Genomic DNA, 18,036 nt, shown 5'->3' with positions numbered 1-18,036 from the left:
AATTATGCTTGAGTAAAATTATAAAAAGTTAATATTAATAAAATTTAAAATAAGACAAATTAATTAAGATTCTACTTAACTATATTTTAATTTATATGTAGAAAACAAAACACGTAGTAAAAATAATTAATAATTAGCATTGAAAAACTAATTGGGACATTTTAGGAGGTGTTTTTGGCACTAGGAAATAGGATTGAGATTTGAGGGGTGAGACTTGAATTAAACAAAGTACCATGTTTGTTTATACTATATAGGTATGGATACGAGACTTTCAAGTCTCAACCCCTCAAATTCCACCTTGTAATGTCCTAGGAGTAGGAAGACGTTTGGGGTGAAACTTAAATTTGTTTAAAAATGACAATTTTTCCATTAATGAAATAAAAATGACAGATATAATAAAGGTAAATTGATAACTTTGTAACTATTTTTAATTAAATCCTTTTCATTCTAAAATTTTACCAAATAAAGAATAAGATATTTTTTCTTAAAGTGCTCTTTCAAGTCTAATCTCAAGTCTTACATATAAGTCTTACAATTCTCATTCTCGTATACCAAACATCCCTTAAAGGAAATATAAAGGAGTTTTTTTATACATTAGTCACAAAATAATTTAAATAAATTAAAACATTGAATAGCACCGAAATAGCAACCATTGTAAAATGGAGGAAGTAGAAGGTTTAAACCTAAAAAATGGATTAACATTTGAAATTTGACTCAAAACCTACTAAAACAGCTCTTTTCATTACATTTTTCACACCAATTTCACAACATTCATAGCCATTTAATCAAACCCAAAACACACGAGATAGAGAAAGCTAAATTAATTTTTTTTTTAAAAAAAAGAGCTTAGTTATTATATTCCTAATGACAGAAAATAACCTTAAGCTCACGAGGAGCAACACAATCATGCATAAGCGAAGGAGTATCATGAGCATAAGTAAAAGTAGCAGGACAAGAATGCTTAAAGAACTCTGAATAGCTTGACCCGTGACAAGTTTTCGGGCTATTAAAATGGTTCCTACAGCAAAGTTCATCTGTATTAAAAGCCGCACACCCACTCTTGCACCCGACAACCGGCCCATTACCATGCGGACCTCTAAACTTTAGTGGCTCAGGGCAAGTTCGTAACAAGTCCGCCTTGCAGCCCACCACGGGGCAAACTCCTTTGCCCTCGTGGGGGGTGATTGTCATGGGCAGGTTGAACCCGTCAACAAGACTCACTCCATAAGCAGAGTGATCTCTGTTGCCGTGGTGAATGCTGAACTGAGCTAATGTTGCGGGGATCTGCCCGCCCAGGCCGTTACACTCCAGACGGCCTCCGCAGTCTCCGGAGGCGCAGCTGAACCGGCCGTTGGTGTAGGTACAGCCGGTTCGGGCCCAGATACGACCGGCCCAGTGGGTGTTTGGGACAGGGAAAGAGCGATGAGTTAAGCTTGAGAGGGGGAACCCGCCTTTTTCTAAGACGGGGAAGCCATGGTTTGGTAAGAGTGCGGGCCAGATAGTGAATGGGCAGTTGTTGACTACAGTGAAAATAAGCTCAGATTGGGCTTGGGCCAAGGTGAGGATTGCTAGGAAGGAGAAGATAGATATTGGAGAAGTTATTACTGCCATTTTTTAGGTTATAGAGATGGTAAAATTACAAGCTTTGGATGAATTGAATTGGTGTCCTGGGGTGGTATTTATAGAAACTAGGAAGCAGTCTGATACTTCATAGTACAAAGGTAAAAAGAAACGGTCAAATACTAATGGTAAATTGGAAGCATCAACATCAACATTTACATAGTTATTAATATATGGGAAATTTGCAAAGAAACACCTTTTAAAACCCCTTTTTTGTAAAGAAACACCTTTTATAATTTTTTTTGTAAAAAAACACCTTTTAAGAGACTTTTTTTAAAAAAAAAACACCTTAAATCAGTTTCCGGTGACTTTTGTCAACTTTCCGGCGTTGACTATGCCAGTCAACGCCGGAAAGTTGACAAAAGTCACCGGCATCTGATTTAAGGTGTTTTTTTTTAAAAAAGTCTCTTAAAAGGTGTTTTTTTACAAAAAAAATTATAAAAGGTGTTTCTTTACAAAAAAAATTAAAAAAAATTATTATTTTTTTTATTTTGTTTTTATTATTATTATTATTATTATTATTATTATTATTATTATTATTATTATTATTATTGTTAATTTTTTAAAAAAATTTTTAAAATTTTTTTTTATATAATAATAAAAATAAAAATTTTTTTAAAAAATAATATTAATAATAAAAATAAAAATAAAAATAAAAATAAAAACAAAAATTTTAAAAATAGTTAAAAAAAATTAATAATAATAAAAAAAATAAAAAGTATAAAAAAATATAAAATAACAATAATAATAATTAAAAAAAATAATAATAATAATAATAAAATTAAAAATAAATATAAAATTTAAAAAATATTTTTTTTTAAAAAAAAGAATAATAATATTTATTATTATTATTATTATTATTATTATTATTATTATTATTATTATTATTATTATTATTATAATTCTTTTTTTAAAAAAAAAAAATTTAATTTTAATTTTATTTTTAATTTTATTATTATTATTATTTTTTTTAATTATTATTATTGGTATTTTATATTTTTTTATACTTTTTATTTTTTTTATTATTATTAATTTTTTTTAAAATTTTTTTAACTTTTTTTAAAATTTTTGTTTTTATTTTTATTTTTATTTTTATTATTAATATTATTTTTTGAAAAAAATTTTTATTTTTATTATTATATAAAAAAAAAATTTTTTTAAAAAAAATTAATAATAATAATAATAATAATAATAATAATAATAATAATAATAATAATAATAATAATAATAATAATAACAAAAAAAAAAAATTTAATTTTTTTTTATTATTTAAAAGAAACACCCTTTAAAACCCTTTTTGTGTAAAGAAACACCTTTTATAATTTTTTTTTTGTAAAAAAACATCTTTTAAGAGACTTTTTAAAAAAAAAAACACCTTAAATCAGTTTCCGGTGACTTTTGTCAACTTTCCGGCGTTGACTATGCCAGTCAACGCCGGAAAGTTGACAAAAGTCACCGGAAACTGATTTAAGGTGTTTTTTTTTAAAAAAAGTCTCTTAAAAGGTGTTTTTTTTCCAAAAAAAATTATAAAAGGTGTTTCTTTACAAAAAAGGGGTTTTAAAAGGTGTTTCTTTGCAAATTTCCCTTAATATATTAATAAGAATTATTAATTATGTAGATAAGATAAAAAAATAAAAGAAGATATTGTGTTATAAAAAATTAAATAAATTGATAAAAGTATTATTTAAAATAAAAATGTTACATATAGAAAAAATTAAAATAAAAAGTATAATAGTCTCTTATATTCTTTGGATAACAAATTATGAGAGAAAAAAGAAAATGGGCAAGGAAAAAAAGGAAAGAAAGAGAAAGAATAAGGAGAGAAATTGTATCTTATATTTGTTTAAAACAAAACGAAATAAAAAAAATATTTTTCCTTTTAAATTATTTCATTTTATGAGATACTTTATTTTATTCTTAATAAAATTTATTCATATTTTCCATTTAACCCCTTATATCCCTTTTTGTTATTCAAAAGGTCTTCTGTTTTTCCAAATTCCTCATCATCTCCCTTCATTTTTCTTTATGCTAACATAAATTAGATATAGTCAGATAGAGAAAGCAAAGTGTTAATTAGTTACTTTTTTTCATTCATTTTATTTATATATTATCAGTTTAAATTATAATGTAGCAAGAGCTTTTTACTGTAAAACTAATGGCACAAAAAAACAATAGTATAATTGATTGTATCCACATGTGAATGACAGAGGATAGCTAAAAGAAGTCAGAATTGTATTTATCATCATCCAAAAAACATACTCTAATCTACTACTCTATCCTTTTTAAATTGTATAAAAAAAAATATATGTATTTTTAAGAAAATTAAAATGTGATAGGTCATTATCCAAAAATAAAAATAATATAATTTATGTGAAATAGACTAAAATGTAAAATAATGCAAGTGTAATAGAACGGCAAATGATGTAAACAAAAGGGTAAAAACTAAATAGATGAACACGAATTATAAGGATTGAACAACACTTTAATTTTCTTTATGAAAACTTGCAATAAAATATTGTCAAATTCCAAAAATTCCTAATTGATCTACAAATTTTATTTTGTAAATCATCATAAAAAGACAAAATAAATATCAATAAAGTAAATAAAAAAACAATTAAAATCTTAAAAATCTTACCTAATTACATTCTTCCAATATTCCACATAAGAATAACTTATTACAATTACCATTATTTACTTAGATTATCTGTTCAAGTTCTCTTTAACAGTTTGGGGATAATGGGTCTGATAACCTGAAAAAAGCTAACAGCATTTCAATAGAAAAGGACATTGAGAAAAAACCATTAGATAAAGAAACAAAGAGAATGAATAGACTAATTAGGACATAATTTTCTAAGTGAGAGAGTTAACATAACATTATTGTGTTCATAAGTAGAAATCTAGTCATTTACTTAATTAAAGTCCTTATGTAATTAAGCTATTCCTTTTTAAGTAATGATAATTTAAAGCATGTTCTTCACAATTATAATTTAAATTAAATAGATTTAGTCGAAATTTAGATAGACGAAAGAAATAAGCATTCTCTATGAAGAGTCGATTATAAATTTTAAGTAGTATTTGGAAAAAGTAACATAATGGACCCTATATATTATAGTTATCATTACAAATATAGACACGTCATACACTTCTTAATTATTAAAACAAATAATTATAAATTGCAAATTTTTAGTGTCACTTCATTAACAAAAATTTTTAGATATTCCCTTCTAATTCTAAACCCTAAACAAATGATTATCTTACCTATGGTCAGAAACGATTCTAAAACAACTCAAACCATGAAAAGATTTGGTAAATACTCTTACTGATTCTATATCCTCAAGTACAAATAGAGTAAAAATTAAAAAAATTATATTATATAAAAATCAGAAAAAATATGTAGATATGATAAAAATGTAAGTTAAATGTATAAATAAGAATCAAAGAAATGTATGAGTCATAGTCAAAATAAAATAGGATAAATTTAAATAAACGAACTTAAAAAAAGAGCTTATTCTTTAAAACATTGGTATACTTCCTCGTTTCAAATTACTTGCAATATTTGTATAGTAATACTATATATTCATCAACATTTTTATTTACGTAATATTTATTTATACATAAGAAACAAGATAGTCATATAAATTTTTACTTAATTTGTCTTAAAATATAAGTTTTATTATTTTTTTATCGATTACGAGTAAATTAGGATGGAGGAAGCATGTATGATGTATGTATGAAATTTAGCCAATGAAGGTAGCAGGGTTTTGAATAGAATATAGAGTTTCAAACCAGTGCCTGACCCAACAAAAAAAAAAGATCGAGGCTTTCGAGAATTAGCAAATGGTAAAGTTATTATATAAAGCATCAAAGTAGTAGCCCCCACTCAGAAGTCAGGCATCGACCTCCAAGAAAAAGATTCCACCACAATTTGCCATTTACAACCCAAATATTCATAAGGTTAATAAATTATTTTTTTTATAAGATTTAATAGGTAGAGAGTTTTGTTATTTTAATTTATTTTTTTTAATTTTATTTATTTATTTTTTATTATTTTTATAAATTACTATAATTAATTAAGAATTTTTAACTAATTAGTCGTTAATATGTACTTGTAGTATTTTTTATTAACGTGTAGCTATACTTCGCCTATGATATGGAACTATGCTATCATTTCTAATATCATCAAGTAATCCATCTTTTCTCCTCATCTGAACCATACATTTTCATCGATTATTATCTTATTTGATGTCTTATTTGTCTAATGTTTTTCATTAAAAGAAAAAAAACATGTCAGCTGCAACCAACAACTATGATTAACGCTGAATTGGTCATAAATCTGCGACCAAAAGCACAATCAAGATTAGTTGATTGCAATCTGCAATAACTCTGCTATCAAGAATGTGTTGGTCGTCACAGATTGCAACCTATCGACAATCAAAATTAATATTTTTTTGATTAAGCGTATAGTCATTGGTTGATCGCTGATATTTTTATTAAACTTTTTGAATAATATCAGTTATTTTTTTTTAATTCAAAGGTTGGTCGTTGAATTTTCACAAAGTACTCGTGTATTTACAAAAGGAGGGAATTTTCTCCCTGATACCTAATCTAGTACTAATATATTATTACGGCTTATACTATGCTAATATAAAACTAATAAAATTAATACTATGTTAATACGACTAATACTATGAAAATACGACTAATATTATGCTAATATGACTAATAATATACTAATATACCTAATATTATACTCATACGACTAATAATATACTAATACAAGTAATATTATACAAATACGAATTATATTAAACCTAAGTGACTAATATTATGCTAATGCGACCTATAGAATACTGATACAACTTATACTACTCCTAATAAACTAATAACACTAAAAAAATACTAATACTACTCATACTACCCAAATACGAAAATCCTATGTAAATACTACTAATATCATGCTATTACGACTAATAATTCACTAATATAACTAATACTATGCTAATTGACTAATAATCTAATATGACTAACAATATGCTAATACAACCAATTATATACTTATATGACTATTACTATACTAATAAGACTTTTACTAAACTAATATGACTAATAATATGCTAATACGACTAGTAATATATAAATATGACTAATATTATAGTAATACAAGTAATAATGTACTAATACGACTAGTACTATACTAATACGACTAACATATACTAATATGACTACGATTGTACAAATACGACTTGTATCAAAATATCTAACTAATACAACTAACATTATGTGAATAAATTATAAAATTCTGATATTAAATTATAAAAAAATAAGATCCCACTTGACTATATTAACTTATAGATTAAGAATTAATTACAAATTAAGGATGATGAGTGAATAGTGCAAATATTGCTAATGTTACAACTAATTTGGAATGGAGGAAATATAATATATGATACATGTATAATAGGAAATTATCAATGGTACCCCTAAGTTTTTTTTTTATCATCAATGGTATCCTTATACTATTGAGCGCTTTACAATCGTAAGTTCGTAACCATTTAAAAAATTTTCCGTCAAAAATTGTCCAAAATCGTTAACTTTTTTTCTTTTTCTTTTATTTTTCAATTCAAGCATAAAAGAAAATTAACGGTTTTGAACGATTTTGGACGGAAAAAGTTAAAAAAGATTACGGTTGTAAAACACTAAATAGTATAAGGGTACTATTAATAATAATAAAAAATTAAGAGTACTATTAATAAAGGGCCAAAACTCAAGAGTATTATTTATAATTTCCGTATATAATAATTAGTATAAAGTTAAAAGTAAATCTAATTAACGTATAGGCCCCTGGCCAGGTTTATAATATGTATATAGACTTGACAAGAAGAACCACTAGCTCAATATTTTTTTTCGATCAAACTTTGATCTACACGCTAATTGTAGATTTGCGACCAACATTGGGCACATTTTGATAGTAGATTGTGACCTATTTATGACCATATTTCTGATTGCATTTAAAGTTATTTTACGACCACTTTAACTGTGACTAACAGCTGAAGTTGCAAATTGTTGTAGATAACTCTAGCTATCAATATGCAATTAAAGCGTTGGTCATAACTTTTTTTTTTTTTTTTTTTTTTTTTTTTTTTTTTTGTTTTCCGATCCTCTAACAAATTAAATGTGTCATTCTAACTTTTCATAAAAATTTAATTTTGAGACTTTAACCAAAAAATTATTATTGACAATTAAAACCCAATAATTAGTTTTATAGTCGATCATTATAAATAGAATTGTTTACTCAATTGGAAAGCGCAAAGGACAGTTTCCTTAATCTTGTTCTCTTCATGCTTAAGCAAATCAATACTATGTGCCAAAGGTGGGGGAAAAAGGTTTAAGAGAATCCCATTCAAGATCTTGTGAAGGTAGGTAGATAATTAACGTATTAGCTTATTCTAAAAATCTTCAAAATTAAGTATTTGTTGTGTGGTACCAAATTTGCCTAATTTTTCTTTTCATACCATCAAATAGACATTATTTTTATTTTTATTTTTAATTGTTAGTTATTTTTTTTAATATCGATCTATTCATTTTACCGTTTCAGCTTATCTACATGTTTATTTCACGTCTCTATAAAATAATAATTTACTCATTTTTCTTCATTTCCTACTAAATGTTTATAAGACAAATTTAATGAATTAAAAAATATTAAAACTTTACCATTTTTTGAATTTAAAGTAGACAGATAAATGAAAATATAAAAGACAATAAGAATAAAAAACCAAAATTTTATTATATACTCTAACTAAGACAAACCCACATTTTTTATTTTAAGTTTTAACCCTTTTTCAGTTGTTCTCTTAATGACAAACTAAAAAAAAGAGTTGAGAGAATTGATTTTTATTGAAGAATAAATATGAAAAAATCCTGATTTTGATCTCACTGATCGTATACTTTTTTTTGATTTTTTTTTTTAAAATGTACTTTTTTTTTTTTTCTAGCTTACCCTTAGTGCAATCTAATAGAAAGGCTAAATAGATAACAAAAATCAAAGATAAAGAAAAGGCGACAAGATAAGGCGAATACCCATGCAAGATAAAAGACAAAGTTTGAGGACGTGAAGTCCGAGGTGAGTACAGTGCATAGCCAAAGCACGAAATTCACGTTGGCGTACGTGGTTCATTTTACATGTAAACCTTTGCCGGTTGCCTCGCTTTTAAAATAAAAAGAAAAAGGCAAAAGAGCCCACGAGAGATGCTTGTCTAATACTTCTTCTGTTCCATATTAGTTGTAATATTGGTAAAAATAACACTATTTATTCACCATTTTAAATTTGTGATTGATTTTTGATCTATAGGTTAAAATATAGTCAAGTGAAATCTTATTTGATTTGTCTCATTGCAAAAATTATATAATATCAAATTTTTATAATTTTTTTATTATACATAATTAAAGATATTAAGAATTAAATTTGTACATTGAACGCGTGAAAAAGTAAATGTTGCAAGTAAATTTTAGTGGAGGAAGTATCAATGCACTATTATTTTTTCTCAAATTGTTGTCAGATATGATTTCTCCGAAAGGCGCATTGGATATATAAGTTAAATAATACAAATTGAAAAGAAAATAAGAAATCAAACTTTTTGTTTTGAGGTCGCCTCTTTGAGAGACGGTTTCTCACGGAAGTAACTGATTTTTTATTGAGACAATTTTATGGTTAGAACTCTTAATAATGGACTTATTTATTGATTCAAGATAATAAATAATAACAGTTATATATATAATTCCTAAAACTAAGAATATTATTTTGTAAACCACATTATCTGTTAAAATTTAATTTAATAAATTTAAGTTTTGATTTTAAGTAAATATAATTTTGACCGCTTATATAGACCCGGTTAGATGGTCTTGTACAACACGCGTTGATTTTACCATGGCACCACTTCTTGAAAATTCCAAGCTTTTTTAATTAAACAATAAAAAATAAGCTTAATGGAAAATGTGATTTTTAAAATAAGTGATTCAAGAGATTCGAATGCACGTGAAGACTGGTTCTTTAGGAAAGTCAAGGTTAAGATAAAGGGCTTACAATTTTTCATCCTTGCTTCATTGTAAATATTTATTCATATATTTTGACCTATGATAATGTGAGTTGTCTTGTTGTTTACTCTATTAATTGCTCTTGGAATTTTATTGTATAGTTCTTGCACAAATCGGTCAATCAACTATTTTGTTCTTGACCTAAATTGTTGAATTATTGTTGACCTAACTGTAATTTAGGATAATTTATTAAATTTACTAATTTGTTCTTGACTTAAATTGCGTGTGAGATTGTGATTGTGATTGTTCTTGATCTAAATCGTGACTGTTATTGACTTAGATTTGAGTTTGTTTTTAACTATCAAATTGCTGGTTGAGATCCAAAATATATTATATATTCTAACATTAACTTAATCATGATTATTCTTTCATTAATTCATGTGTATGTGACATTAATTTATGTATCTATATGCTACATTTTAATTACTACTTTGCTGTTGCTGAAAAATAACGTGAAGATGAAGAAATTACTAAGCTAGTCTTTTAAGTAGGATGATGATTGAAAGTTGGAGGAATTAACATTATTTTTTATTGTAATTATTTATTTACCAAACACTTGTAACAATAGAATAGATAACTAAAACCTTCAAAGTGATTGATATATTCTAAATAAACCCATATTTTACTCTATACAAAACATGACCAATGTTTTGGGGCGTTAAAGAATATTTTTTAGCATGCTCATCCATGGAACAAGAAGTCTTTTTTACCCTAAGGTAACCAAACAAATAGGATGCTGTACCTAATTCATCAACAGGTCCATATTCTGATTTTATGTGTACCGAACAACTTGACTTTGACACATTGATTGAGACTCGACATCTTAGTACAATAGTTATGAGATGGTCAATAGATGATAGGGTTCTAAGATATATGCGGGAAGATGATCTTTATGGTATTTATTGAGTAGGTTAGATACCGTTGGATTGTGGTACGATTACCCCACTTGTTGAACGAAGGAGGCCAAAGACTCACATATTCCATCTATCGATAGGTGAGGCTACCATCACATTGCTTGATGTTGCTATACTACAAACTTACTAGTGAATGGGAGGAAAAACACTAGTCCAAGAGCAAGCCACACGAAAGAGTGGATACATAGGATGGCTAAATCTTTGATGAAGCAAACTTGGTTATTTCATACATTCAGTCATTTACGACACACCCTTGATCGAGACTGGTGGGATATAGTATCATATAGTTGTGCCAGTGTTGCATTTGTATTTCTCTACGAACATTTATGTCGAGCTGAATCGATAAAAGGAGGAAAAGGAGGCAGGTACATTGCTAATAATCTTTTAGTCATTCTACAACTATTAAGTAATATAACATATATTTACATAATTATGATGTTATTAATTTAGTATATTATTGATCATGTGTGCTCTAATACAATTGTGCATGTGGGAGCATATTATTTTATTTTTGTGCTCGTGTTGTCCGATCTCGATGTTGTGGGGGAGACGATGGGGGCCTATCTTTCTCCATGTAGATCCAGTAGAACCTCTATAGGACGAGGATTGTGATGACTAGTACTTGTGTTTCAACAGACACATGCTCACACCTCATAAGATTGTGATGGCTAGTGAGCATGTTCTTTGAACTATTGATATCATTCATATACGTTGATTTCATTTCATAACTAATATAATTGTTATATGTTGTAGATGATATAGCTGGTGGCGCATCGTTGATTTTTTTTTTAATGTGGTGGAGTACCACCACTCTAAACTAGGGATGGTCATGGGTCTAGGATCCTGCTGGACCTGTCTCGAATCCGCCCCTTTTAAAAAGGGTTTGGGTTTTATTTTTTGAGACCCACCGGATCCGAGTCGGATCTGATCTGGATCTAAAAAATACTTGGGGGTCCGGGTCGGGATCCGAGGATTAGGACCCGGACCCGGACCCGAACCCGGACCTAGACCCTACCTCTAGACTCGGATTTTGGACCCACCCCCAGACTCGGACCCAGACCCTTGTAATTATTGAATTGTCTTACACTATTTTGTGATTTTTGTCTATTAATCTGACTTCTACCCCATCCTAATATCCCATTTATTTACCATTTATATCTATAATATATAAATATATGCTAATTAGTACAAAATTAGTATATATTGTCTTACATTCTTACTATTTTGTGACTTTTCTATTTATATATATTTATATAATTAGTATTTAATATTTGTAAAACACCCTAATGACTTACAAAAAGTTCAAATGTGACAAATTAAATAGATATTTTTTAGACCCATTAAGGACCCTAGACCCATCAGATTCTAAGGGTCTGGGTCTGGGTCTGAAAATTTTAGACCCTTTCGGATCGCGTCTGGATCTATAAAAAATAAAAGGGTCCGGGTCAAGGTCTGGCCAGACCCGCTCTAGACCCGCCCCATGACCATCCCTACCCTAGACTGGTTGTGCAATAGTATGGTATGCGCCAAATGAGGCTTAACTATCATAAGACCATAAGAAGCTGTATAAGGTCGATCGTAAGCTATATACATACCAGTCTGTAGAAACGGTTAGAGATAACAAGGGGGGTGAATTGTTGTTTGATAAGTTTAAACATTTTTGCCCTGTTTTTGCGGAATTAGAAGCTTAAACTTAAATGCGCAAACTTAGAAAGAGACAACACAATTTTTACGTGGAAACCTTCTATGCCTAAATAGAACGAAAAACCACGACCCCCGAAATTTCAAATTCTCTACTATATTTTAGGCAATTAGTTACAATTACATAAAACAAATAAACAAAACTAGACCAACTTTTCTTTCTCTTTCTCTTTCTCCTTTTTTTTGCTTCACACGAAGCTTCTCTCTTCTTCCCTAGACTTCCCCAAGTCTAGTTACAATAAATCCCTCAAAAACCCTTTTTACAAAGGCCAAATACCTAAGGATTAAATTAATAAGTTGCACAAGAAATATTTTTAAGTTAATTGGCAATTTTTAAGCAAAGAATATATATATATATATATTTTTTTTTTTAAAACTCACGCATGGACAAAGAACCGGTTAAAAAAACTTCCTGTTACATAGGAGCTTTACGTAGCTATTTGAGAAAAAATAACTACCCACTACATCCTTAATCCCAAAATTAAGGAAGAGTAAGTGAAACTTGATTTGCAAGAAATAAAGCCATGGTTTTATTTTCTAAAATTAGGCTAAAATTAGGCAAGTTAGTTTTTCTTAATTAAACCAATAATTCAAGCCTATTTATGTGGAGAAAAATTAGAAGAAGTTATCTCCACCTTTTTGAAAATGTGCCGGTTATGTAAAAGAAGTTATAAAATGTTTTGCCAACTAACTTATTAAATTAATGATGTAACAAATTAATCTCAACCATACACATCAACTAAAAAATCAGAAAAATATTTCCTATAGAATTTTCAGCTGACGTTGATTTTTTCCGACTTGAGTCTTGGGAACAGGGCACTGTCTCCATTCATCGACAACTAACGTCAGATTATCAACTTAGGAACAGTAGACCTTCTGTCTACATTTGACTTCCTACAGCGATCTTCCTTATCTAACTTCCTTGGATATTTTTGACATGTACAAAGTTAATAGACCAAGTGGTAGACACTATTAACGATCTTTATCAAAATCGGATATCGACCTGCACACAATCTCTAAAATACAGTTGTTTATCTTAAGTGTAGTCATCATAAAAAACCTAAAAGGGCCAACACAGTCAAATGAAGTGCTGGTGATGTGCAAAAGTGCTATAGTCATCCTTGGTTATAAGCATCTACTTTGACCATTACCTAATAATGGTTTTTCAAGTTCCTCCACATAAGTAGAAACTATGGGGGCGTTGTTGACTCAACAACAATCGCCAACTACACTTAATTTACATCCAACGACTTTTGGACCCACTTAAGGTGAGACATTAAATGTATCTCCACACAAGTGTTGTTTGAGGCTTCAAGATCCCTCATATTGTTAGTGAACCTTGTAGTTTATCCAAGTCTAAATACCAATTATGAGGTTAATACTTTTGTTACCGTCTCTTAGATTGTAACTTGTATACATATTGATTATGAATATGACTTTGTAGTTGATGGAAAATTGTATATTAGACCTTTTCACTTAATTATTAGATTTTGTATATACTTCTTCTGTTCCATAATACCCGCTACATTTGAATAGTAACATTATTCATCTCTAATCTTTTTTCGTTAATTCTAACTCATGCATAAGAAATAATATAGTCGATCTTGTTTTATTCTTCTTAAAACCTGGTTTTTTAATATGTGATTTTCATAATTTTTCATTTAGTTAAAATAAAGATATTTAATATCAAAATATATATATATATATATATCAAATTACATGCAAAAAGAAATGTAGCAAGTATTAGGTATTGGAGAAAGTACAAGTTATTAGCGTTAGGATGCATCATGTGTTGAATACTTAAAATATTAATGAGGAAGCTGATATGGCATGTGATGGTCAATGTCTCAATGATACATGAATTTGATGGTTTAAATGCATTAATTACCTATAAGGAGTTATTGAGAAAAAAAAAATAAAAATAAATTAAAAAGTTAAACATACTTTGAAAGTACCTATCCTAGGAAACAACTTAGTCCGGTCAGCTTCGTCAAAGTCTTGACTAGACAAAGTTGGTTCAAGGGACAATGAGTCTTGACTAGTTTTGACTAGGAAATTTGTTGTAGTGCAATAATTTGCACTTATTATGGTTATTTATATGCTCTTTTTTGGTTGTTTAATGGTGATCTAGAGCTGTTTGTAGCTTATTTGCTCCATTTGGAATTTTATAGCCTATTTGTGAGAAAGTGACTTAATCACGATCATTTGTATTGTTATTGTGAAAATTATGGCTAATTGTGCTTATATGACATCAAGAAAAGATCAAGTTGTTATTAGTACCAAGCCATAAGAACAAATGCGACGTAAAGAGCCAAAGATCATGTTTTCTAAATGAATTCCCCTCCAACCTCAAAAGTCGAGTCGATTGAGGTAGAGTTGTGGGCGTCAACAAGTCGGCAGCAAATGAAGAAAAAAGAGTAAATTTTCTAATAACAAAAGTCGACTCGACTTAGGGGGAGAAAGAGTCATTGTCGACTCGATGATAAGTACTGATCAAAACATGATTTTTCCAGAGGCAAAAGCCGAGTCGGCAGTTGGTGCCCTTTTGTGACAGTCGACTCGACGGCAGGTTATGATGCTACATGGGTTTGTTTGAAGGCAGATTTGTTTAGTTTTTCATATCGTTTTCTAAAGGGTATAAATAGGTTTTAAACCCTCATTATTAGGGTTCCTTCTCTTGTTTTTTCTTTTATCACAAATTCTTGTGAGAGACGGTCTCTTTGAGAGACCATTTTCAATTAAACTGGTCCATAATGAAAAATATAGAGTAAAAGTAGGTATTAAGCTATAATAAGCTGGGCTTGAGAGACGTCTCTCTAGAGACTAGCTGTTCTTTTATTCATCTTTTAGTTTTACTCTTCATTAAGCTTTGTCATTAATCATCCTTTAATCATTGTAAGCTTTCTTTAGTACTTAATTCCTTGTCATTTGATTTCTTATATCAGTTTAACCTTTCAGTAGCAAATTTTAAGTGTTCTTAGTAATCATCCTTTAATAATAAGTAGTCTTGCTCTTCATAATTTGTCTCTTCAATCATTATTTGTGTTTCTCATTGTTTAATTATTGCTTTCCGTCCAAGTTTCATTATTATCATCTTTATTATGCTTAGTAATATTCTAGCGTTTTTGTTGTTTCCACCATGAATATTGAGTAGATCTTTTTTTAGGATTTAAACCTATAATTCAAGTATGATTTGATTATTGAAAGTGTCTATAAAATTAGAATTAAAGTGATTAAATTGTACTTATAACCCTAAATTAACTATGCTTTATTAGACTAATCAATAGAACTAGCGTTTAAGATTAGAATCGACGTTGCTTTAGGGTATATTTAGGTTAAATTCTTATTAATTCGTTCAATAAAACTAGCGTGGGGAAATTAAATTAATAGGTTCTAAATTTAATAGTTAATCAACAGAGTGAGAGTTTGAGATTAGCAAGATCATATTTAATCACATAATTAATCTGACATTTTATAGACACCGATAGAAGCTTTGATCATACGATAATTTAGAGGACTCAATACCCTTGATTTCTTTATCATATAGTTTTAATCCAAATTCTTAATGCATTCTTTGTTTATTAGTAAACAAACGATCAAATTATTTTCTCCTAAAGTAATAGAATGTGTAGAGATTAGCAAGTTTCTTGTCCTACTTTCTTTATGTTCAACCCGTATCTATACGTACACCGTACACTTACGGTTAAATAAAATTTCATATCATAGCAACTTTGATCTTTATTCTTTACCTAAATCTTCCTTGAAACCCAGTTACAGACCCGCATGAGTTAAAAGTCGTTGTCCATAACCACAAATTTTCTAGATGCATGATTTACTTTTAGCCGATTTTTTTATTCTCTATTAAAATGAACTCGATCATTTCAAAAGTTTCGACTTGTTGTGGGTCTAAGGGCCATTCTAAGCAAGTGCAAAGTGCCATTTATACAAGGCCTGGAAATAAGAAGGCTTATATACATACACCTATCCAATTCACTTGTAGTGTTTCATATGGGTTTTGCACAAATATTATTTATAGGGATCACTAAAAGGGTACTGAGTAGATATAATTATGCAAAAATAAACCAAAAGTAAACAAAAGGAGAAACTTTAGTAAGGATAAAATGAAAAAAACCATTACTAAAATAGAAAATGGGACATTAATAGAAAACTCACCTAATATAGAAATTGAACATTAGTGCTAAACTGAAAGGAGTATTATATACTAAAGTCATTAATTAGAATGACACATGTTACAACTATGCTTATTTTTTCACTATTGAAAATCTTAAGGGCAATATTTAACAAAACAACAAATTTTTATATTCATTAACATTAAGGAATATATTTGTCATAAAGAATATAAAATATACTATAAGATATTAAAAGGTTTATATTATTGTGGTTGACTTTTAAAGTCCAAATAAAATTAATAAAATAAAAATTTTATAAAATATTCATACTAAATATGATATCATTAGTGGTTACTTAAAAATATTTATTAATTAGTGTCAAAATATATGTTTTTTAAAAGTCATTTTAACAACAAAATGTCATATCCTTAATCTCAAAAGATTGAGATCGGCAACATAAACTGATATATCAATTCTTATGATCATCCACATGAATTCTTCTTTTATATTCGTTTTGATTTTCTTTCTTATCAATTTGTAAGTTTAGGTCTCCCATATCTCCACTCAAAAAAAAAGGATCACCCATATCATTTTTCACTCTTGTTCTCCAAGTCATCTTCGATCTTTTGCACCCTCTTTTTAAGTCATTTGCTATTTTTAAATATTGTATTTTTTATTTAATCATTTTTTTATTAGTTAGATAAATAAATGGTTCTGTTTCATATTGGAATAGTGAATGGATAGATCATATATTGGTGCAATTAGTTTCAAGAGCCAATCACTATAAAATTACTCTAATTAAAATATTATATTATAGTTGTATGAATATAATTTATTTTCAATACATCCCTCAAAATCTTATTCAAATTTCTCTTACAAAGTGAAAATTTTTAAAGTTATCAAATAGAAGAAAACAAAAAAGTAATAATGATGAGTTGATGACATGATCATTGAATTTTAAAGAGAAAATTATTACTGTATGAAATATACACTAGTATATAATTTTGATTGAACATGATGTTTGTACAGTTTTGTTTTAGTTGTGCTTAAGATAAATAGATAGATTGTTAATTTTATAACGAATTCTACGTCATTTTTTCACCTTAAATAGTTACTCTACCTGAAAAATAAAATTATTACCGAGTCTTGACTGTTGTCTCTACGATATAACTTTTAGAGAAATGAAAACAAACCTTAAGACTTATTGAAACCTCATACCACTCACTACAATAGGTGAACCTGATATATTCCTAATAGTGATAGGGCATTAAACGAGGCATAAGATGACCTGAACATTTTAAAAAGTTAACAGGTAAAGGGGCTTGGGAGTTGGGAGTGGCATGAGTCCCCCGACTTGGCACACGGGCACATGGATCGCCCTTTTCCATCTGCACTGTCTGGATTACCGGCAAACACAAATCAGGTGCGTTGTGCTAGGCTGCCTTACTCGGCACACCTCATTAACGCCTTTACATTGCACCCTCTCCACTCCTCCATACCACTACACAAATTTTCAAGTAACTCTGCCACTTCAAGACCAACACGACTCATTCGATATAATGGTGTGGACACATAACTTC

At 28.5% G+C, this 18,036-nt stretch overlaps 1 protein-coding gene across 1 annotated transcript; it reads right to left on the bottom strand.

Moving 5' to 3' along the window:
* Positions 1 to 652: 652 nt before the first annotated feature.
* On the bottom strand, positions 653 to 1,663 carry LOC130814320 (osmotin-like protein). The gene has a single exon (XM_057680435.1). It carries the CDS (start codon positions 1,609 to 1,611, stop codon positions 862 to 864), a length of 750 nt encoding a protein of 249 aa, XP_057536418.1. The 5' UTR covers positions 1,612 to 1,663; the 3' UTR covers positions 653 to 861.
* Between the last annotated feature and the right edge of the window lie 16,373 nt (positions 1,664 to 18,036).

Source organism: Amaranthus tricolor, chromosome 5 (genome assembly GCF_026212465.1).
Source record: "Amaranthus tricolor cultivar Red isolate AtriRed21 chromosome 5, ASM2621246v1, whole genome shotgun sequence".
NCBI lineage: Eukaryota > Viridiplantae > Streptophyta > Magnoliopsida > Caryophyllales > Amaranthaceae > Amaranthus > Amaranthus tricolor.
Note: the sequence above shows the minus strand (reverse complement) of the source record. Positions and strands in the feature narration are given on the sequence as shown.

Bases quoted from the DNA above. Each gene is read 5' to 3' on its own strand.
- LOC130814320 (XM_057680435.1), bottom strand. From the start codon at position 1,611: ATGGCAGTAATAACTTCTCCAATATCTATCTTCTCCTTCCTAGCAATC.